We start from the raw sequence: 24,025 nt of genomic DNA, 5'->3' as shown, positions 1-24,025 counted from the left end.
AGCCTGAGGTTTCCATCTTAACTTTGAATTTCCTTGGGCCTCTGTCACTTGAAGTCAAACAACATCATTTTAACAAAATTTAAGTATGTGAATAATTTATCCTTTTCTTCTGCCCTGGTATGTAAACCAGTATTAAAGACTGGAATATTTATCATGTTGACAGCTCCTGCTTGCTAGATTAGATTTTGTTAGGAAGCAGAGTTTTCCTCTGAGAGCACTCAGCTCCATAGCTTCTTATTCTTGACTTCCACTTTGGACACATTCAGTATTAGTTAGCTCTACACCAAAATAAAATGGGAGGCAGCAAATAAGAATACTTAAGAATATTGACCACCTTAATTCCTGACTAGTGGGGACATACAAATTCAGTTACTAAATAAAAAGCCAGTTCTGTTAAGGAATGATGCTGTGCTTTCCAAATGACTCCTGTTGCTCCCACTGGATTAAAACCCACAGTATCACAGCTCATATTCCATGGATGTGCTTCAGAGTCAACCTTACCAAATCACTAGGAAAGCTATGTACTATGATATCTGTCCTAGTGCAGAGAAAATCAAACTCTGATTATGCTGATCTGATTATCAATGCAAGGACATTGGTACAATAGGCCTCATCACTGAATAACGTGTCCTTGGCTTTCATAACTAATTTCTTGACTTGATTTCATCTGGTTTTCTGCAAATACCAGAGATACAGCCGTCTTTATATTTTAGGGAAGACCACACACTCACATGAATGCATGCACAAGCACACACAATGTTTCAGATCAGCCACGCTGTCTTTTCCACAATCTGTATAAATATGCAGCCATTTCCTAGACACAGGTGAGATAGAAGGTGAAAGGTGCACTCAGGTAGGTTTTTCCTGGTCTTGGTTAAAGATGAAAACTCATTTTCCAAGTTAAAGCAATACTGAAAAAGACAAGATGCCAACTCTGTTTCTGCAAAATTACACTTAAGGGAAGTTCAGGCTCTTCCAAAACTGGAGACTGGGTCGGCAGAATTCTTGACTATTTATCTACAGACCAAGGTTAGAGCACTAACTATCATGATTTCAAGGACAGGAAAGCCATGAGAGTCAGGGGAAGTTTAGAGCTAAACAGTGTCAGCTCAAAAAGAGGGAAACACAGTCTCCTCTGCTCTTCTATTGAATTAGCTGGAGAAATGGAAGACATTGGAGAAATGGCAAATATTAAAAATGAAAAGCAACCCATTTTATAAGAGCAAAATGATAGTGTTGAGATGAGAGATAATTTCAATTATCCAGAGGACAAAAAGTCCATTTCAGGGACTCTTATACAGATGTTCTTTTGACGGCTTTTTCTTTAATGGTCAATTGGAGGCTCAGTTTTATATAATTTGGTTTCCCAGAAAAAGATCCTGTTTTCTTAGGAGACTATTGAGTACTTCTGAGATTGTAGGACTCACTCTTTTGCAATGTTACCATCTTGTTCATGTTAACTCTAGAGGGTACCAGGAGTGTTGAGACAGATGCCTCCTGTTAACAGCCTGCAGACCACCCACAGCCCTCTCCTCTATTTCACTGCAATGGCTCTCTGAAGGACTGAAACTTCTTCCACTCTATTATATCAGGACTAATTTTCACTTCAATTTTTGAAATTGTTGATTACAATAAAATGTAGCCCTGGACTGTTTTGCTTAATTCATCTGCTCCTGCTTATATTATCTGTTGTCTTTTCTTTTGAAATCCTCGTGGCAAGCTATTGAAGCCAGACCTACCAGTCCAAAGCAGGGCGATAGGAATTAACAGTGGAAAGGGAAGCTCATGTCCTTTTGTCAGTTCAGGCTGGAGGGAGAGGGGAGGGGAGGCTCAGAGAAGAGGACAGTGTCAGAGGGGAGCTTAAAGACAGTGGGCTGAATCCCCTTTGATCCTGTCCTTAAGCTCTTTAAGAAAACTTAATCTCGAAAGATTTAGCTTAGTTTTGTCTATAAACAGAATATCCTTCTACCAATGGTAATTAATAAAACCAGACAGCAGAGAAACAGACCAGCTGATTTTCCTGATCTTAATCGGGTACACAGGCAGTGCATAGATGCACTGATTTGTTTTGTTCCTCCTTCTATCCTGCCTCATTCTGCAAAAGACTTGATGTGGCTTACAGAAAAAAAACATTATATGTAACATTTTATGTAACAAAAAATCAAAGCAGGTTAAAGATAAATTCAAAGAGAATTGTAGGATCCAGAGAATAACTCAGCAGGGTATAAAGTCCCACTAATTTTATTACTGAGTGGAAATTTGGCTCTGAGGGTCTTGACACTCATAGGGAAATGGATACAGTTAACAGCTCTCATGGAGGAGGGAATAAACATGTCAGTTGTTCAGGGGAAGCAAAGTTTCATGAAGAATCTAGTGTTAAAGAAATTTCTCACCTGGGGATTCTTTCCAGAAGACCCAGTGATATGATTTCCTTTAAAAATGCCTATAGCCTATCTGGTTGTGACCGAGGTAAATCAGAATATAGGGTCAAAGATGATATTGTCTGTATTTTAAAAACTTCAACTTATGTCTGAGACCAAAGGAAGAAATGTTCATTTTTGCCAAAATTTAAATTGTCTGTAGCACACTATCTAACTTGACCCATCTGGCCAGCTTAATTAAACAATCTAAATACATGGAGCCTAGAATAGGGAATGAGATCTGGTGATTATATACAGCTTAATGTAATACCTTGATACATTCCAGAGTATTTGGGCAGATAATAAAAAGGTGATACTTTCTCAAGCACTGGGGACTCCCAATTTAATAAGCCAAGCCCTCAATCTTGAGGCTGGCCATTATGAGGTTTGTTTCCATAATGCTGAAGCTGAGCCTACTTAAAAACACACCTAAGAGGCACTCCTAGAGAACCTCTTTTGTTGCTAAGATGTGCCCCCTCTCTCTCTAAGCCAAACTCTTCAAATAAACTCTCCTCCCACCCCCCTACATGGGACATGACTTTCAGGGGTGTGAGTCCCCCTGGAGATGTGGGACATGACTCCCAGAGATGAGCTTGGCCCTCGCATTATGGAATTGGCAATGCCTTCTTGACCAAAAATAGGGAAAGAAATGTAACAAGATAAAGTTTCAGCGGCTAAGAGATTTCAAATACAGACAAGAGGTCATTCTGGAGGTTACTCTCATGCAAGCTTTGGCCAGATATTGCCAATTGCCATAGTATGCAAAGCCCGAATCAACAGTATTCCTAAAGAAATAAAGAAAACCCAGAGCTCTATCTAAGGCTCCATGGGAGTTTTACTTATTAAGTTTATTTTTCAGAAACTTAAAACCTCCAGATGTTCCTATGCTAGATAAGTCCTAAAACTTAGAAGTATCAGTCTATCTCAGAACATCAACCAGCTGCAGTCCCCTACCACGTAATATTGATATCCCTTTTCAACATGAAGAGTTCGAGTGGTCATTGCCCAAAGATCCCTGAAGATTGAGAGAAGGATCAAATGAGAAGGAGAAGCTGTAACAGAGAAGTTAGGATTTAACAAATGATTATGACAACTGAATCATTATAGAGATATTTCTTTTTAGTTTCTAGTATATTAGAACAGCCAGAAGGAAATACCTGAAATTGTGGAACTGTAACCCATAGTATATGTTGAAATTTGGTATGTAACTACTTGCTAAACTGTACTTTGGAATCTATCACTTTTGTGCATATATGTTATATTTCACAATAAAAATGTTTAAATAAAATAAAATAAAACAAAATGCCAGCAGCCATTTACAGGGTAGAGACCTTTCCCCCATATGGCTCATAAACTTAGGTTTTGTAAAGCAAAATGAACTGCAAAGGTATTTGTCACTGGGGGAAGGGGCCAATTTTGGCCTGTAAGTTAACACCTTTCAATTTCTCACTTCTATTAACTCTGGATTGTTTTTTGCCATATTTTCTCAAATAAGGGCCAATGGGTACTGCACAGAATGTGGGTGGAAGCGACAGTTGACATGTGACTTCGCCAGTGGAATGTGTGTGGGTGACAGCAGGCCAGTTTTGAACCTCAGCCTTACGTGGCATTGCATGTTTCCATCTGCCTCTCTGGGAGATTCTGACCTCGGCCAAGAGAACATGCTCCAGGTGGAGGCTGCCCCTTCAGCCCCGGCCACATCTAACTTAGACCAGAAGCCTGAATCAGAGCTGCCCCGATGCTCAATGGGAGATCAACGAGGAAGAAATAGATGCTTTTATTATGTACCACTGAGATTTTGTAGTTGCTTGTTACACAGCATTATTGTGGCAGTAGTTTACTAATACTACTCTGCCTTAATTACTTCACAAAGTTGTTGTGAGGATTAAGTGAGAGAATGATCAGGGATACTATTTGCATATGCAAATTTATGGGGTTAATTATAATTACTCATTTCTTCAATGTGCATGTCAAGAAATGGCTTACTTTAAAGTAGACCTGCCTGCTGCTTGCTGGCAAACAGACTGATCTTGGGGCAGTAAAGGATGCAGGAAAGTATTTAAAAAATACTGGGACCAATTCGCCTATCAGAGGGGATGTGCATTCTGTCCAGCATTACCAGATTCATTAGTTGACATATTATAGGGACTTTCTGTATTGTGACAGGTCCTGTGTATATTTGGCCAGACATGCATAGATGAGGGGCTGAGGTAAGACACCAGGTTGGAATCATGCAAAAGACAAGCTGGAAGCAGTTACAAAGTCTGGGACAAAATAGTAATGAACTACCAAAAGGAGTTTGGAAACCCAAGTCAAAGTCAGGCTGGTCTACAATTAAGCAATAGTTTGACAAGATGGAGATACCTTTGTTTAATCTGTAAAATTCTGAATTATCTACTTGTCTTTTTCTGGACTTACAGTAAAACATATCCACATTTGTGGATATTTTTGAACCTAGTTTGGTCATCCTAGCCCAACTTAAATTCAGTAAGCATGTATCGAGTTCCTACCAACAATTTAAGTGCATATTTACTGAGAACCTACTATGTGTTAAACAATTGGTGGCCTCAGGAATAAGCAAGATGGAATATTTGATATATGATAAATATATGTCTGATGGTAAGCTATCTGAGGAGTGTACTTCATGAAAACTAAGAAGTACAGATATCAGAAAGTCTATAATTCAGCACATATTTCACGTTATATGTATTGCCTTTTACTTCCTTTGTAAGTACAGTAATGCTGATAGCAAAAGTAACACTGACTTTAAAATCACAAGTGTATTATTATGTGGGCAGCTTCTGTTGACATAATTTACAGGGTCAGCTATTTTTCTGTTAATTAAAATTAAATTGTACAAACACTATGGGCTAGATACAATTACAGAAGCATTCCAATAAGTTGTGATACTTGTCACAGTTCTTTGATACTGACTCCACTTTACAGATGAGGAAACAGGTTCAAGGAGGTAAGGTAACTTGCTTAAGGACAACTGGAATGCAAGTGCATTGCTTTTTTCCAAGCATCCTCTACCTTCGTAGTTTGTTTACTGAGCTCCATATGGTACAAACTCTAAAAAGCAAATGGCGACTGGAAAAAAAAAAAAACTTGCCTGCTATTTCTCTTCTTCACAGCTAGAGAAACAGTTTATTAACATCAGTGTCAATGATCGTAAAGCAAAAATGTCCTAAGCCTTAAATTGGCTTTTCAAATACCAGCATTTGAGAGGCAGATTACCTGACTCTTATAATATGCCTCAAACTTTGCACTGTATGTGGAGAAGGAATATTTTCATCCATTACAAGAGACTGTCAGAGAAAAACATTTTCCTGATATCATACCTGGGAGAATAGTGTGTGAAGCAACATTATCATATTTTACTGAACTTTCATATACTCCATACAGTATAATGTATATTTTATCTTTTGAAAAGCCTCAGTAACAAAAGGATGAAACACCCATCTAAAACTTAGTACATTGTAAAAATGCTGTATTCACGTTAATGGTATTAGAAAATTCCCAGACCTAGTTAGCTCACCTGTGCGCTAGGAATGACTATCCCTCAGTGACGGGGAGGGGGAGAAGCTCAGTCCTGTGACTTTCCCATCTTTATGAGAAGGGAGGGGTGGAAGTGCAGGGGCAGGGTGCAGGGCGTCCATTTACAGAACCCTCTCCCAGTTGGTGGGTTGGGTATTTCATTCCTGTGCCCAGAAGCACAGGCTTAATTTGCATATTTCCCTAGATTCACAAGGATACTGATTCCAGCCACTAAGAAGGGCCAATTTACATAAAGGCTTCGGGGCACTCTCAGATTCTCAAGAAAAATAGGGAGAGGAAACACAATATTTGGTCACTGAGGGATTAGAGGCAAATTCCTCTGAGGTAGGAGAGCCCCAAGACAGATGCCTTCAAGTGAGGCGTTTTTGCTGGTGGCTGCGAGGATTGCTCCCAAGTCCCACCTGGTTTGGTCACTCAGGTGACTTCCAGGTGAATCCCTAGGGATCTTGTTTTGAATTTTTATGTCAGAGGCTCCAGTGAAATTGGAAAAGCCAGGTTATCTTCTGGGAATTCAAAAGAAGACAAAAGTCCTTTCAAGGTCAGGCCATTCAGGCTTGTAAAAAAGGTCTTTACTTGCTTCGGAGAAATACCACTGGCAGAATGGGGAGCAATAAGGTCATATTTCAACAGTGCTCACAGTTTAAGGTTTTAGTTGGTGGAAGAAGCAGGAGTGACTCCACCTCCACATGCACCTGCCTCCAAAGACGCATGTGTCACCTGAGACCACGGAGAAGGGGGAGGACTGGAAGTCTGGGGTAAGCTCACAGCAGTGGTCTTGGGTGGGGACACTGAGCCAAATACCACTGCAGATGTAAGCCTTTGATTTGATCATCCAATTCTTGTTATGAAGTAAGGGTCATCCTTGAACTCTTTTCAGTCTTAACCTGGATATGGAGAAGAAAAAACCCCAAAATTTCTATCCATTATCATCCTTATTATCCACAGAGAACTGAGTGCAGACTGAGAAATGAATGGCAGGGACGTGTCTGCTTCTCCCCTGTTAAATTATGCACATCCTATGAAATGACTTAAAGGATCACTGCCTTGGAGAAACAGGGACAAGCCATTTACACTGACCAGTCCTCTGAGGCTCAGGACTTTAAAAGTTATTCCTGATCCATTCTGAGTCCTGCGGAACTTGGACATATGACCCTCAGGGTCTCCAAAGTGTAATCATGTTCTTTGGGGGAAATATCCCAGGTGGAAAAGCACCAAGGTGTGCCCTCATCATGAAGTAAAGGCGACAGAGCAGAAGAAAGAGAAAGTAGAGGAAACAGAGAAAGCAACACCACTCATGACACAGAGAGAAAGCACACATATTTGTGTCCCAGAAACTAAAACTGTGTGTCTTTTCCCTGACTGCACATCTGCCAGAAGTGGTGCAGTGATAACAATAACTAGCTTGGGCATTTTATATGGCACTTTTTTGAAGGATGTATGGAAATTACCCATTCAGAAATGACATTCAGTTCGTGCTTTGCCATGTTGCCAGTGAAGAGAATGGGAGGCTGATAATAAAGCAGACCTATAGTACCACCTCCAAGAAAAATATGCATGTTGCTAGAGCCAAAACAAACAGGCTGCTGAGATGCAATTAAGAGACTGAAACATGGAGAGAACTGGGGAATAGGGTACCCACCTGCCCTCACTCTCAAAATATGACAAAGAGAAGGGACGAAGAAAGAAAGGCTGAAGCTCAGAGCTCTTCTGAACCTAAGTCTTCTTTCTAAAACCTTGATATAGATGAACAATATTTCTCGCCTGTCTTCAACTTTAATGCAACATTCTGGAAAGAGACACTGACCTGGAGTCAGACAACCTGGGTATGAAACTCAGTTCTGTTCCTTGTCATCTCTGTAACTCGAGGTAAATTATTTAACAACTGACCATCTCAGGTTGATGGGAGAATTACATGAGATCAAATATGTATGTGTAAATGGATGAGGTAGGTTCTCAATATATTTAGTTCCTTTCCCTTTTCTCATCTATTTTTAGTTCCAGAAACTGGGGCATATCTTCACTCATCTATTTACTATTTCATCCAGTAAACACTGAGTGACCTCTATAAGGGCACCAGTAGCTGTCTGCCACAGCAGTAAAAGATTAGTGAGTCAAAAGTAACTCAGACCACAAGGTTACTCAAGAGCCTATGCCTTGTATGTGTTGATACTTTAAGCACACAATCCATGTGGGAAGGGCCAGACCACATGGTAATTGGCAAGGACCATTTCTTTGACCAAACAGATTTTGGTGCTCCCAGCTGGACACCTGAATCTGAGGACTCCTCTACCTGTTATTGAGTCACCCCTGAAAGCCAATTGGAGTATGCAGTCAGTCTTCCCTTCAGTTACATCCATCCCAGTCTAGTAAAAGGCAAATTAAAGGCCTTATCAAATGTGTAACTATTAGTGTGTGTTGTGTTACACTTGGCTTTCTCGTATCTTCACAATCTTTTAAATTTCATATTTCACATCACAGAGGGGAGCAACATGGAACACATAGAACCATTTGACTATATTAGTAAAGTCACTTATTTATATACTGTGATCACTTACCCTTCCCCATTTCCAAGCGGGTAACTTACAGTTATTAACTTTCAGGAAGCCCCTATATATCATAGCATCATGCCATTAAGCCTTTTGGAAATTCATCACAAATCAGTATACAGATGACACTGATGTCTTATTGCTATTCATTTCTCCTGGGCCGTTTTTAGCAGTTCATTTTTTATATCCCTGCAGTGCTGAAATATGGCTCACTCCAGTATCTGTCCTCTTTGTAATCGCAAAAGGAAAACTTGGCAGTTGCCATATATTACACTCTTGAGAAAAATGCTAGTAATACTTTGAACTGATTGAACAGCATGGACTCAAAACTGCCTGGCACAGGGCTACTTCTTCATTCCTATTTAGATTTTTTTTTTAACCTTACATTTTGGATTCAGAATCATTGAAAGGCAATGTGTAGAATAAGGACCAGTTACTTGAAGAAGTCTCTAAGAGCCTCCCTATTTCCTTATTTTGGATTTTCAAACATGTTTCCTGCATGTATCATTGACAAGAAGCTGGCTGTGGGGCCTGGGGTGTGAGATAGCCCAGGACAGACTTGGTTCTGGATTGATAGAGGCTTGAATTGGTCAAGATGTTGAGGACATTGCTTTCTCCTGCCAGTGGACGGGTACCCATATGCTACCCTTACTTAAGTAGCAAAGCTGTGATTAGGACGAAGATGGGTTTGAAGAGGAAAGCAAGTAAATCACATGGGTTCAGGATAACACAGGGTTTAGGATAAAAGTAAGAAAAGTCAGTGTTCTGTATAATTACTTCTGTGCTTTTTTGTCTTCAGCTTGGTGAGGGTAGAATGCAGAACAGACAGCTCAGACAGCTCAGTTAGATTTGCTTCAGGTGTCCAAACCATGGCCACTGGTGTCACTGCCAATAAGAATACTTGTAACAAAGCTAGAACTTTCTTTGTGGTAATATCTATGCTAGATATTGTTAGTGATCCACCTGAATCCCATTTTCTGGGCTAGTGGACAGGTTCCCCAGCTGCTGCTCTCAGCCCACCTTTCTCCTGGGAATCATTCTTGGCCCCCAAGAGTAGTGACTGTGCTGATGAATGTTTAACACCAGCTCTCCAGGGCAGGTGGGGTTGGGGATGCAGTGGGGGAGGCAGCCTTGATTTGGAGCACTTGTAGATTTCCAAAGTTTAAATACTCTAACTCCAATGGTTGATTTCAGGCTACCAGCTTGACATCAATGAACATGGAATTGGGAAGAGATTTGCACGATGGGTTCTTGAAAGCTGGGGCGAGCTAGTGCCTCCAGCACACCACAGTACAAAAGCTACATTGCTTGGGAATGCCAGGGAGATTATACCTCTGATAGTTGGGGTACTGACTGCTGGCTCCCTAACCTCTGAGGTAGTGGGTGGGAATAGCACTGGGTCGCTGCTCATGCCAGAATTCCCTATGGGATTAGGCTGAGGTTGGACTCCAGTTGAACATGTTTTTGCCTAGCTGCTCCCCCAGTCCTACCCTACATCCTCCATTCCCTTATGGCTTTCACCTGAGGATGCTCCTGCAGCAACTCACTTGCACACGAATACCCATCTCAGGCTCTAAACCCAGTCTTAGAGAGTATCAGACTCTGAAGGATTTATACATTTATTCTGAACTGATGATTTTGCCAAAAGCTTAGTCTATTTATTCTGTGGTCGTGAATGCTTTCACAAGCACAGAATAAATAATTTGAGAGTCAACAAACACTGAGTTAATTTCTATATTTAAGCCTACCTAACAAACGCATTGAATGGCAACATGCTATAAGTAATGTGTATTCAATTTCTTCACCACAGCACAAATAATATATTTTGCTCATATTGAGAAATTAGCAAAAATAGCTACTTGGCTAAAAAGATAAAGGATGAGTGCCTTTCAATTAAAAAAGAAATATTTTCTGAATATTTGAGAGGAAAATGCAAATTAGAAAAAAAATCTCTGCTCCTGAGATGTGATATGGAGAATATTTGTGAAATAAAGGTGGGAAATGAAGACGTTTTCAGGAGGGGAATGCTGCTAGTTTGACAGTTCCTATAAACGTCTGTTGGATATGACACATGAAACTGTGTGGGTGTGTATGTTTTCATCTATGGGGGTAGAAATGTGGCCATGCACCTTCATCATATCACATCATAAGTACCTGTGCTCTGTGTTGGAGTCAGAGCACGTACATTTCGGAGCTAAGGCCATAACTGACTTACAGCATTTTAGGTATCCCATCTGATGAAGATTTGAATGAAAATGGAAAAGAATCTGTTTTGAACATTAGGTGGGTAATTACTGCTAACTGCTGCCTTACTGAATAGACACTAGGTTTACTACATCAGAGAAAGAGATGTTAAGCTGAATTGATTGATCCTAACTTTGCTTATAGTTTCGATCCTGGCCCCAGAATATACCGAACAAGAGATTAGAACACTTAAATTCTAAACTTTTAAAAATATATGAGATATTGGAGAGACTGGATTGATTACCTTAGTTATTCTGAATCCTTCGTGCAGAGTTAATAAGTTCTACTATATAACAACAAATTTACACAAGAAAAATTAAAAGCTCAACAATCACTTAGATGTTCAATTGTTCATAATGCATAGACCCCCAAAATTGGAGTTTTGATTCCAGCTTTTTGTTTCAATCTAGGCAGTGAGGAAATTATGTATTTATATTTTAATTTTCAGACCAAAAGTATCCCATTAGGCAATGACAGCATTTTAACACAACTCAATATTTAACTTTACCGGGACTCTCAAAGCCTCCAAAGTTCATTTAGGAATGCTTCACTGGTCTATCCAACCAAATGATCAGGCTTACAAGGAGTAGGCCAGCTTCAGAGGTTGCTTGGAGAGAATGCACAACTGATGCCTGCTATAATATCAAAATTAAAAACCTCTCTTGGGCATGTGACTATTTTTGTTCTGCCAGTTCTATCTTCTCGATTGTAAAGGAGCTACTTGTTCTGGGCTTCTTGAGAGATGAAGCTACCTCGAAGGAAGTGTGTGAAAATTAGGTTCTGCTTTCCTCTCCTTATTCTCCTCTTCTCCCCCATAATTAGATGGCTAGCAAGAGACCTGAGCTGCAAGCAGAGTATGTAAATAAGACATTTTTTTGTCTATTTTTAAAAGAATAATTTGCAAAATGCTTGTTAGTTACATCTGCAGGATCATGTAGCCAGGAAACAAAGGTATGACAGATATGTAACTCATGGGTCCCTGGAGAACATTCTTCCTTCTATGAATTAATCTGTCTATAAATTCATTAAGTATCTTAAATTAATTCTCCCCATATTCTCCTATAAAAACTGTGTTAAGTTCCCAACTTGCCATTCCATCTCCATGTTATGTCCCTATCTGTTTTAGTTTCCTGGCTGCTAAAACAAATACCACATAATGGGTTGGCTCAAACAATGGAATTTTCTGACTCATGGTCTCAGGTGGCAAGAAGGCTGGCTTCCTGCTGGGGTCAGTATCTTCTGGCTGATGTCAGTCTCTGGGTTGCTTAGTTTTTCCACCACACAGCAAAACACATGGCAGAATCTTCTCCTTTCTCTTCCTTGTCCATTGACTTCAGTATTCTGGCTGCTCCATGTGGCATCTCTCTCTCTCTTCATTCTGCTTATAAAGGACTCCAATAATCCAGATTAAAGCCCAACAGGATTCAGTTAGGCCACACTTTAACAGAAGTAATAGCTTCAAGAGATCCTATTTACAAGGCGAGGGTTGGGACCTGAACATGCCTTTGAGGGGACATGATTCAATCCCCAACACTACCCAACCCTCCAATAAAATACTGAAAGGGAGGGAGCTCAAGAAAAAGCTATGGCAATCAGGATTCCCCATGTGGTTCTAAATTCTGTCAACCTTATGAATTTACTGTGATGTAGCACCACTATTACAGCTATGAAAGGCTAGCCTGTTTTTCTCTCATTCAAGTATTGTCACCAGAATCATTAAACTGTCAACCTTTCTATGTTTAGTTATAATGTTCTGTGAAAGGGGAGAACCTACTCTACTTTGATACAGAAGAGAGAAGAAGTTCTTCAGTCAAATGCAGTCGGAACCAGTGGGAAGGAGGAAGGAAGGGAGGTGGGGAGTAAAGGAAAGGATGAGAAGAGGTACTGGGAAAAGGACAAGGGAGAGAGGAAATTGGAGAGGAGGACTGAAGAGGTGAGGGAATGAGAGGAGAGTAAGAGAAGTGGACACAAGGAAGAAAGAAAAGGAGATGGGCAGAGAGAAGAAAGGAGTAAGAAGCAGGAAATGAAGCAACATCATTTCCAATACACACCAGAGGAGTGATGAATGAAAGATAACTGGATACATTTACAAAATACTAAGTCCGACATCCAGGGGTTTCCTTGGGAGACCCACCTAATGCTGAGTTGACTTGCCAGGCAATGTAAAGACGCCAGTGTTACAGAGGAACTGGAAAGACCCTGTGAAGTAATCTTCAGCCCAGATGCAAGCTCAGTAATCATGCATGGGAACCTCATACCCATAACAGAATGCCTTTGCTCTGAATCTATTTCCCAATTTAGGATTTAGGATACAGCATCTTGGTCTTTTGCATTTTGCTTATCTTTCATCACTTTTCAACGCTATGCATTGAAACCTTCTGTTCCCTGCAGAAAAGCTGTTCTGAGCATAAACACAATTACGTTGGCCTCATTCCTTTATCTTTAATCAAAGTCCTTTCTTGTAATATTCATTTTGCCCTGAATCCTCCTTTCTAGCTCTTCAGAGAAAAATATCCTAAAGGAGAAAGACTCCTATATCCCAAACTTTGAGAAACAGTTTTGATAGGGGTTGAGAAGAAGAGACTGAAAGTTTCTCCCAAACCAATGCCAGGGCTTTAAAAGGAGTTTTCCTTCAGGAGGGTTTACTTTGTAGTTAAATCTCATTCTAGAGTCAGCCTCAGGAAATACATTCCCTGGGTCTTTCTAACTGCTGTTTATATAGAATCAAAGGGTTTCCAGGTTGAAGGGAGTTTCCAGGTCAAGTCAAGTCTCTCATCAGATGCTTGAGTGCTTTCTGCAGTCTCAAGTGTCTGTCAGTGCCTGCCAGACCTCTTTTTCTGAAGGCATCTCAGTGAAACACAGGAGGTCATTCAATTTTCACACAGCTTGAATTATTATTTGGAATTGAAGTCAAGTCCAAGCGACTTCCAAAAACCAGGGCTCGTTCTCTGGTGTCTGAGGCTGCATATGACAGGTAGAAGGTGGCTGTAATACCTCCCTAAAATATTTTCCTTTCAGATAAATAGATAAACAGATAGACAATGACAAATAGATAAAATCGAATATAGAACATTGATTCTTCTCATCACCACTTTGTTCCTCTTCTCCTGTACTGTACTTTGTTAGTGTCCTTTCCATTAATCTTACCATTAGCACTAGGGGAACTGCTATGTCTGTAACATCCCAGATACCATCTTCTCAGTGAAGCATATTGCAGGACTAGGATCTCACTTATCGTGGAAGTAGCACCTTATGTATTATATAACTAGACTGAATTCATTGCTTGGCATCTTCCCCATGGTATTTACTAACACTGAGCTTATCACCCACTGACTTCCTCTACTTTATCCCATGTAGTGTTCTTATAGCATATCTTGTTCAGCCTGAATCTGTGTAGCTTTTAAAATACATACAGTTAAGAAGAAAGTATTATCTTTCTCCATACTGAATTTCAAATTTTTGGATTGAAGGTACTCACCAGATCATTCTAAATTCTTATCCTGTCATTCAAAAATTTGCAATGCTTTCTGTTCTGTCTTTACGTTATGTTCCTAGTCAAGCCTCCAATCAAAATATTGAATTGGAAAGAGCTTCAGACAAAGCTATGCCCTGGTCAATTACTATTCATTATACCCACCTAACTGTTCTGTCTTCATTCCGTTTGAAATTTTATCAAATATTTGATTGAAATTTACATATGCTATGAATTTCCCAACTATTTTTTTTCACAGAACTCTGTTCCAAGGGATGTAGGTGGGTATTTGTGGCAAAACAAACAAGCAAACAAAGAAACAAATCAAAGCTCAAGTAAGTCTGGGAAATGCTGGGTAAGCAGGTTCTCCTGCTGGAAAACATTTCATTTCCTTTAATATGGTGATGCGCTCTGAGACACTTCAAGAAGGGAGGCATAGGATGCAAAATGTTTCCCTTTTTAAATAATAGCCCTCAGTGCAGCATCCTTGAGTAAGTGTTCCTTAGCCTGCAGTCTGGGAAGTGCTGGTTACCCTTCCCATGACACACCAGTCATGAGCAGCTATCACAAAACCAAGTGGAAGATTTTGTCAACCCTGTCCTTAGCAATCTCTGGTGGGGCCTATGGGTGTTGCTTCCTTTACTAGCAGGTTCTGGATGATTTCTTAGCAGCTAGGTAATCTCAAACAATCACTTCACCTCAGAATATATGTTCCTGATACTAATTTGAACATTAATCTCTTAGAGAAAACTACATTAGGAATTAAGTTGTGTTTTCCCACTAAAAGCAGAACACCACCTCTGAAGGTAGCTAACAATTGACGAGCATGCTCTTCTCTGCCAGTCATTTGGCTAATAACTTGCATTATAGCCAGCCTAATACATGAGCTAGTTCACATAATTCCTTCCACCATGACCCTTTGAGGTGGGTGCTTTCATGATCTTTTAAATGTGAAGAAAACTGAAGCTTAGAGAGAGGTTAAACCTCTTGCACAGGCTGGTAAGTGGCACAACTAGAATTCAAACCCAGGACTCATGTCAGATCATCTGTGGACATCTCTCTTCTCCAAAATGTAGATTTACATTGCCCTAGTACTCCTACTTCCTCTAACCTTAACTTTTAAAGGACCATCTCATTTTCTGGAAGCCTCAGTTCACTGTGGTCTTTATTCTCTCTGAAACCAATTTTACAAGTCATTTCCCCTTTTGTCCTCCTTCCTGGCTATACTCCGTCTCTCCCCACATCTCTTACATGCCATTTAAAAACACGACTTGGCTGAACTCCCTGTGCAGCCATGTCAGTATCTTTAACTATGACCAGTTCCTTTCTGATATCATCATTTGTAATTGTATTAACGTAATTTCATTTTTAAGAGCTTTCCAACCCGCTTGAGTCATCTTCCATGAGGCATTAACAGCACAGCTATTTTAACAATGAAATTCAAAAATCTACCTTTTGAAGGCTTAAGTATTCATGTTTCATAATACTTAGATTTTTTTAACCTTGACTAACATAATTTCTAAGATAACATGTTGAAATTCTCCCAGAGTTAATGTCCATTCTACAACACTTGGTTAGAACTGGATACAAGTAAACAGACCCCTAATTTCTTTCTGCTGATAAATGATATTTTTTTAATTTGACAGGTCAAGAAATTTATCATATCATAACATACAAATGAGTAAGAACTGCATTTACTTCTTCAACAGTTCTTAAAGATCTAGTCTACTCCATAAACACATGTAAAATTACACATAACATTTTCATACCAGAACTTCAGCATAAAAAGACCCACAGTGCTTAAAGACACCTAATGTTTTCAAATGGGTAAGAATATTTACCTATGAACGTTTACTCTCAGTTGCCTAATAAAAATCAGGCCCACAGAAACATATTTAGATGACAAAATGTATCTACCTTTAACTTTTCTTTCAATCTTCCACATGTGTAGCCAGAACATCTGACTTTTAGAGAACCACCTGCAAATAGTATTTCATTCTATCTTTCCATATTAGCTCATATCCTATCAGTTCAATAAATCTTAGTTTGACCAACCCAACCTTAAACCTCTATTAAAAATGAATGCCAAAATGACTGAGGTGCTAATTAATCATTTCACTGCTTAATATCTATTCCACTCTTATCACAAATAGTTATTTAATCAGTTACTGCCATTTAACTTCTGTGTTTCTATATATTCTCTCCAAATATGTCATAAGCTCCATGAAAGAACATAAGCTCTTCACATATAAAAGGTTTGAAGACATAGATAAGTAGACATTATATGAATGGCAATGATTGATTGCTGTCAATTAAATTTTGCTCTCAGGTTCACGGGGAAATCTAAAAGCAGGGAGGTGATAAGATTTTAAGCACTAAACCAATTCATATTCCTTATTTTTTCCAAGTAATTTCAACCGTACCTCAGGAAATGTGCAATACCTAATGATTAGCTCTAGCGACAGACCCTACTGACAGCAAATTTACTTTTTCCTCATTGGACTTGCATGACTTTTGACTAACTTTACTTAAAACTTTTCTTTGGTAATCAAGAAAAATCTTGGTTCAAGTCAAATCAACCAGTGCCATCACAGATGATCCCAGGGATGTAAAACTGAAAATAGGAAAGTGTACTCATCTTGAGGAACTCTTGATCCACTAATGGACACAAGGCAAGTAAAACTAATACACTATAGAGCAAGATACAGGTCCCCAAAGAAATATATATAAGGTACTTAAGAAGTTGAATGAAGGGAGATGTCACGGCCAGCTAGGGAGACTGACAGGAGTTGCAAGGAGGAGATAGCACTGGAACCACAGAGGCTGAATATTCAAAGGGGGGGACTAGGGATGCTGAGGCATGTTAGGGGAAGGGTTTGCTGTGATCAAGCACAGATCACAGGAAGGGTGAGATACATTCAAAACAAACAAAAAGAAGGATTACAATCTCCCTGGGAGCATGAGTCGACAGAATGTAAGAGAGATATGGCTCTAGAAAGGAGATTTGGGGTTAAATTACAGGGGTGTCTTGAATGCCAGGCTAAGCTAATTTTGTACGTAATGATGAGTTTTATTAGCTCATATTAATTTCATGGGAAATATGGACATAATTGTGTAGATAAACTTGTATTGGATGTTTTCCATTTACCCTTTTCTGATCCATCTTCATGCTGCTCTGTGGCCTGGAGGTTGGCTTTTGTGGACTGAATCCATAGGCTTCCTTGGGCTTTGGCTTCTCTCCAAGGGAAACCTTGCAGAAGATGGGGGTAAGGGAGTGAGGCTGGGGTCTTTATTCTCCTGCTCCATCTCTGACGGTTCCCTCACTGAAGGTCAGGAATTCCTCTCCACAGCTTTGCCTGTCTCCAGGTTCTGGTAGCTACTCCTATCCTTGCCCCTTCAAGCCCAGGGGTAGTTATAAGTGATCCTCTTATTAACATCTCTGAAACTCACCCAGTTTAAGCGTTCCATCTGTCCCCTGCTGAGACCCTCTGTACTAGGTAGGGATACCAGGGTCTTCCCCTGAGAATTTCAGGCATCGACTGAGCAAACTTAAAAAAAATAAAATTGCATAAAGATTGGAAAGGCTGCTTCTTTGAGATAAAAATTTGAGACGACTTTCCCCTCTTTTTTGTTACTTATATTTCCCAATTATTTCCCTTCAGAGTTTCCAGGTCCTAACGCTTTTGCCCTCTATCAGAGATCCATTGCATATCAAAGATTCATACTGGATGCCCTTAAAATCTTGTCAAATATCCTGCAGCAGAGACCAAATACAGGACCCACGTGAAGAAACGTAAGGAGGTTAGAATTCGCAGTGTGACAATACCAGAGGGAAAACTTGACACAGACTGAAACACTCGATGGGAAGAGGCAACAATTGACTTCACAAATCTAAGATGCTATTAATCTGTAAATAAGTTTATTTTGATTTTTTTCTCATAGTAAAGGAAAAGGATATTTAAAGCTGTAATTTTATGAAAGCTCCAAAGAGTTTTAATAGTGTCCGTTGATTTGTGGTGGCTAATAACATCTACTGTATAGTTTTCTATTACTGCTGTAAGAAATTCCCACCCAAATAGTGGCATAAAACAACACAAATCTATTCGCTTACAATTTTCTAAGTCTGAAATCAGTTTCGCTGGACTAAAATCAAGGTGTATAGCTGCACTGTGTTTCTTCTAGAGGCTCTAGGGAAGAATCAGTTTCTTTGCCTTTTCCAACTTCTAGAGGCTGCCCAGATGAATTGGCTCATGGCCTTTTAACACTCCAACCTCTGCTTTCATCTTCACATCGGCTTTGACTTGCTGCCTCCCTTTTTCCCTTAGGAACCCTGTGATTACACATTCAGGATAATCCAGCCTAATCTCCCCATTTTAAGAGCCTCACATTAATCACATCTGCAAAGTCCCTTTGGCTATGCAAGGTTAACATATTCATAGGTTCCAGGGATTAGGATGTGGCCAATTTTGGGAAGGCATTATTCTCTCTTACACATCTTCCATCTCCAAGTATGTTTCTACGCAAAGTGGAGAGGTAGATTAAAAAATAATAGGCATTTTCAGATTATTAAATTAATGCAGTCTTGATACAGAAAAGTAGAAAGAAAACAATTTTACCTTTAATCCAAGTCTCTTTTCTATGTATATAATGAGCCCTTTTTAAACAAAATTGAGAAAATTAAATGACTATTTTAGACTTAACATACCATGAGCAATTCCCATTGTCATTAACTACTGAGGTGTCCATTTTACTGGGGGGGAAAAAAAAAAGATGAGGAAAGATGCCAGAACTAGTTTTTGGTTAAAATGGAAGAATTAGTAACTGGGTTTAGACTTGATTTCAATGTATTTTTTCTTCTTCTGTATATTTATTTTAGACCAGCAGAGAGACTATCTATTTACCACATCTTTTTCCATGAAAGCAAAACTCACCTCTTAATACACCACCCGCCTGCACCCACCTGTATCAGAGAATGTTGCAGGTAAACACTGTAACCCAAGAGGACCAAGGGAGGTTATACTTCTCTCACATGCTGGGGTAACCTTCTCACATTTTATTTTCATTTTCAAATTACCAAGAAGCTCACTATGTGATTAGCACATTAAAATCAATACACAAACATTCTACATACACCCACTTTGGCCTGAGCAAAAAGACAAGGAAGGTCAACGTCAGCATGAATTTGCACACGTTCAATGGCTGCCAAGAGTCTCAAATTTTTAAAAGTCAGTGAGGCTTGACCTGGGTGTAAAACACCATTTACATTATAACCCAGCTTCCTATATAGAGAGACTTTAATTGATCCAAGACTATGAAGGAAGAAACAATCCTGCTCACCTCTTTTTTTAATTTCTCAGTTAACTTAGTAGCTTTATCGAGAATGTATTAATTAGTTCTTTTCTGTTCCAACTTCCACAAGGCAAAGAAAAACCATTTAGCAGATTGTTGGTTAAGTATAATGCCAGGGGTGGGGGAGGGGGCGGTCAAGGACAGGAGATTGGTTCCAAGCTAGGGTCCTTACATGCATCTACATCACAAAGAGTGCCATCTAAAAGCATAGAATTATTATGCATTTTGTCCAAAAGAGTCCCATGTGCCATAAGAGTCCCATACATGGAGGGCTGGGCTTAAATCTCCCCACCCTTAAAAAAAAATTGCCTAAAACCCATCATTGAAAATAAGTAATTTAACAGGTGAAAGAAATCTTATCCAAGTAAAAAAGAATATTCTCTATTATTTCTAAGATATGGCATGTCTTGCATATCATCTATTTATGATTATTCTTTGTTATTCTTGTATTCAGGTTTAATTTCAGCCCTAACCCATGCTAAGAAACAGCCCTTAATCCAAAGCTATAACCCAAGTCAGGATCTGCAGCAGAGCTGCTTCGTAGGTTTGTGCAGAAGGTACATTTAAATGCCAGCAGAAATAATTCTCATGTGTAAAAATGCATCATAAAACACATAGTAACTGGATGCATTTAACATGTTGGCACCCAGCTGATCTCAGACTTAAAAATATGGTACCTTTCCCAAATTCAACAAAACTTTCCAGTCTTGCAGGGTGGTTTTTATACCTTTGGAACTGGACACACATTTGTTTTAGGCAAAGCTAAATTCAGAACAGTTATTCAAATCCTCACATCCTAAAAAAGCCTCCAACTCATTAAACATCACCTTTTAGAAGTTTGCAAACATGATTTAGCTATTGTCCATCAAGTTTCAGCAATCCATTACCAGTTAGTTTAAATACCATCTACCATCTATATGTTATTTTACACTTTTCACGAATGCAAAGGGAACCATCAGACAGTTCTCAGCTCTTCAAACAGCTGACAACACAAACCGTTCCAGATATAAATATTTATATCATCAAAAGTAAATGTTTCCAACATTCCAAACTCCAGTGCATTTGAAAATTGATTTGGATCAGGTACACTTTACTGAACTGCAAAGATTAAAAAAAAAATCACTTGTCAAACACAGGGAAAAAAACACATACCATATGAGTGATTTTTATTATCAGCCATCTCCTTGTCCACTGTTTCCCAATACATTTTAAGAAGAAGTTATCTTAGAATTTTGTCTTCTTTCCTTTCTTTCACATCAACATTTCCAACTAAGATGGTCTTATAGGAAGTGAAAATTATATATCCATTACTTTGATTAGCTTGTCACCTTTCCCATCCCACTTCCAATACCCCTTTACCTAAAACCCTTCAAATGCTTGCTGAAACTCTCAGGAAGAAGCTCCAGATCCTCAACACAGCCTCATGAGCTGGCCCCTGCCTTCCTCTCCACGCTTATTTCCCCATCACCTCTTTTTGGCTCTCTGTGCTCCAGCCTTGCTGGCCACATTTCGAGTAATTTCTGGAACTCGGGTACTAAACGCCATTCTGCCTTGGGCTTTTGCACTGCTTTTCCCTTTGTCTAGTATGCAATCATTCCCTCCACCATCGTCTCCCAGAAAGAAAGAATGACGGAATACTTAGTCAAAATGGCAACTTTCAAAGTACTGACCAGTGAACTCATACCCATCGTTTTAACTGAATGACGCACCTCTTTAGGGTGATGTGCATATAAAATCCATCTCAAGTTCCATTTAGAGTTTATAAAAAAAAAACTGCAAATGAAGCAATCATTAGGGTAGACTGATTTCCTATGAAATCAGAGCAATAAACGAAATGACTGACATAGGGCCTTTATATAAAAATGATTCCCAAGTGTTATCTAAAGTAGCATACAAACACGATGTGATGAAATAGTTGCAATCACACGCAACATCTTTTAAAATCTGCCTTGTTGCCTGAGTAAAAGTCACCAACAATTCTTTGAAGAGCCATTGTGGTTTTTAGGTTTTTTTTTTTTTTTTTTTTTTGACAGTTATGTAGTAGGAAAAAAATTCCAATATATCAAAATGAGAAAAAATAACTTACAAACTCAGTGGGAAATATACTAAATAGACCACAAAAGAGAAGGAGAGAGCAGGGACCCAAAGCCCAGTCACCAGCAGTAACAAAACTTGTCTGTAATTTTAAACCCAATTTCTTGCACACACATGATTTACCATTCCTCTTGAGTTCACAATAGCTACATCACCTTCAGATACAATTTCCCTTGTGTTTTTTTCCACCTTCAACAATCTATTTAACAGTAAAAGGTAGCCAAAAAGAAGTGAACCAGCCAACAGCAATGCTAGATTCCAGCAATGAGAAGACACTGCAGGCATCATGACCTTCTGCAAATTAAGGAGGAGCTCATTTTGGGGGGTGGGGGAGAGGAGAGGTTTTCAGAGGTGACAATCACAAAGCACAGCTCAGCATTTCTTTGCAGGAGCTAGCATTTTTAGCCAGCAAGACGCCCCTAGGAAGATTAATTATTGATTTTCTTATAAATCATCTAAGGTGATTTTTGTTTGTTTGTTTTTCTGCCCAGGATGATGAACGCCTGATTTTGCTTTTGTTTAAAAATATTTTTCATTGTGCGGAGGTTAAAAGAAACCCAGGAAAAGACATTTTCCAGAGCAGCAATTTTCCCGGTATGACAAGCAGGGCTGGCAACTCTGTTTTCTGACTTTCATGGAGCACCAAGGGATAGGGCCTCGGGCAGCCTCCAGGGGGTGCAGAGTAATTAGAAGCATGAGGGCCCTACTAGCTAGGCAGGAAAAGCACAACTGAGACATAATTGTATTTGTTGGCAGGAGACCTTGAGGTGTGCAGAATTCCTGGAGGAGTAGCTTTCAGACTCAGCATCTCCCTTTCCTGAACTTCATGGTGGACGCGACGCGGCAGCTTACCTTCCTGCCCCCAGTGTTGATGCGAAGAGGCGTCAGAAAGGGGTCGAAAATCATGTGACTGGTCTCTATGTTGACTGGTGACTGCCGTTTCCCCACAGAGCAAAGATTCCAAGCTGAGTTCACCAATCCCCAGAAAGAAGGAACTAGAAACAAAAAGAAATTGTAGAATTAAGTTGGGGTGAAGGTTGGGGAAGCCATATAAGAAAAGTCATGATACAAAAATGGTAAAAATCAAGGTCTCTGCCCATAGTGAGTCCTGGGGCATTTTAATGGCCTGTATCTTGGTCAATTTCTCCAAGTCCCATAGTCATGATTTCTGAAGGTCAAATTTTCTTGTTCCAGACCCATCCATTCTGTGGCCTCTTTGATGAGAATGGTTGGCATTAATGTTTTAATGGGAAGACAGCACAGTTCAGCTTCATGATCTTTGCAAAATGTCTAAGCTACACCAAATATTCAGCATTTCCTGAGTTGACGCTCTGGTTCCCCATATGGTAGGAATGATGTGAGAATCAACCTTGTTCTATCTAGAAATTATCTGAAGCTTTTCAAAGAAAGGAGCATTCAACATATACAAGATGTTAGTCTGTGAGTCATCAAGACCAAACTACAGGAATGAATTATTTTTACAAACTCTAGTTAATACCAGACAGGAACTTGGCAACTTGACTTTGTGCTTGTTTAAGTCAACATTGTACATTAACCTAATGTACCAGTGGCTGAAGAACATGTTCATTTGATGGGCAGAACGAGTGTAATTTAGTGCTGAGTGCAAATATTAAAAGGAAAACCAGCTACTCATTTTTAGTATCAAATTAAAACATCTACTTAAATAAATTTTGACATCAATTTCCAGTCCTATTTTCTTCTATTTAATAAAGTCAGCAGGGTAGGGTGGAGCCAACCTACTAATTTTATGTCAGTAAAGATATGCTTCCTCTTTCAGTATATTTCCACGAAGTCCTAGATTCATGTGTCCTCTATACATCCGAGATTACATATCTGTTTGTTCATCCATCTGTAACATGTTTAACGAGGAGGACAGATAAGTACAAGAACAATCCCCGCACTAGGAATAAGGTAGGTCAAGAGCGTTAAGGGATATAGATGAGGGGCACCCAGCGCTGCAGTGGTGGGAGTGGGAGCCAGGGAACGACTCCTGGAGAAGATAAGTCACAACACTGCCTGATACACCTGTCCTCTCGGGAACTCCATGTAAATTTAACACAACTCCAAATTATGGCAGCTATCCTTTCCCCCTATTACACATGGAGAAGATTAGGCAAGAGAAGAATGGGGAAAGCCTTGTCAGAGATACTATATAAGAAGTCCATAATTCAGAAGAATTGGGCTAGATGGTACCTTTAGCCACATCTAAATCCAAAATCTATGACCCTATTATTTGTTACAGGAATTGCTGTGTGGAAGTGGATTCCCAGAATACTTCAGCACCAGAAGAAGATGGGGCCTCATTGTGAAGTATGTCAAAG

General features: G+C 39.5%; 1 protein-coding gene across 2 annotated transcripts in view; it reads right to left on the bottom strand.

Moving 5' to 3' along the window:
* Positions 1-24,025, bottom strand: part of CA10 (carbonic anhydrase 10) — a 485,859-nt gene that overhangs the window by 258,108 nt on the left and 203,726 nt on the right. For both annotated transcript variants that reach the window (XM_037809183.1, XM_037809184.1), the window contains exon 3: positions 22,536-22,678. In XM_037809183.1, the coding sequence (XP_037665111.1) occupies positions 22,536-22,678 (143 nt within the window). The remainder of the gene's footprint in view (positions 1-22,535; positions 22,679-24,025) is intronic.

The sequence above is a fragment of the Choloepus didactylus genome, chromosome 18, assembly GCF_015220235.1.
Source record: "Choloepus didactylus isolate mChoDid1 chromosome 18, mChoDid1.pri, whole genome shotgun sequence".
NCBI lineage: Eukaryota > Metazoa > Chordata > Mammalia > Pilosa > Megalonychidae > Choloepus > Choloepus didactylus.
This window is presented reverse-complemented; position numbering and strand designations above follow the sequence as displayed.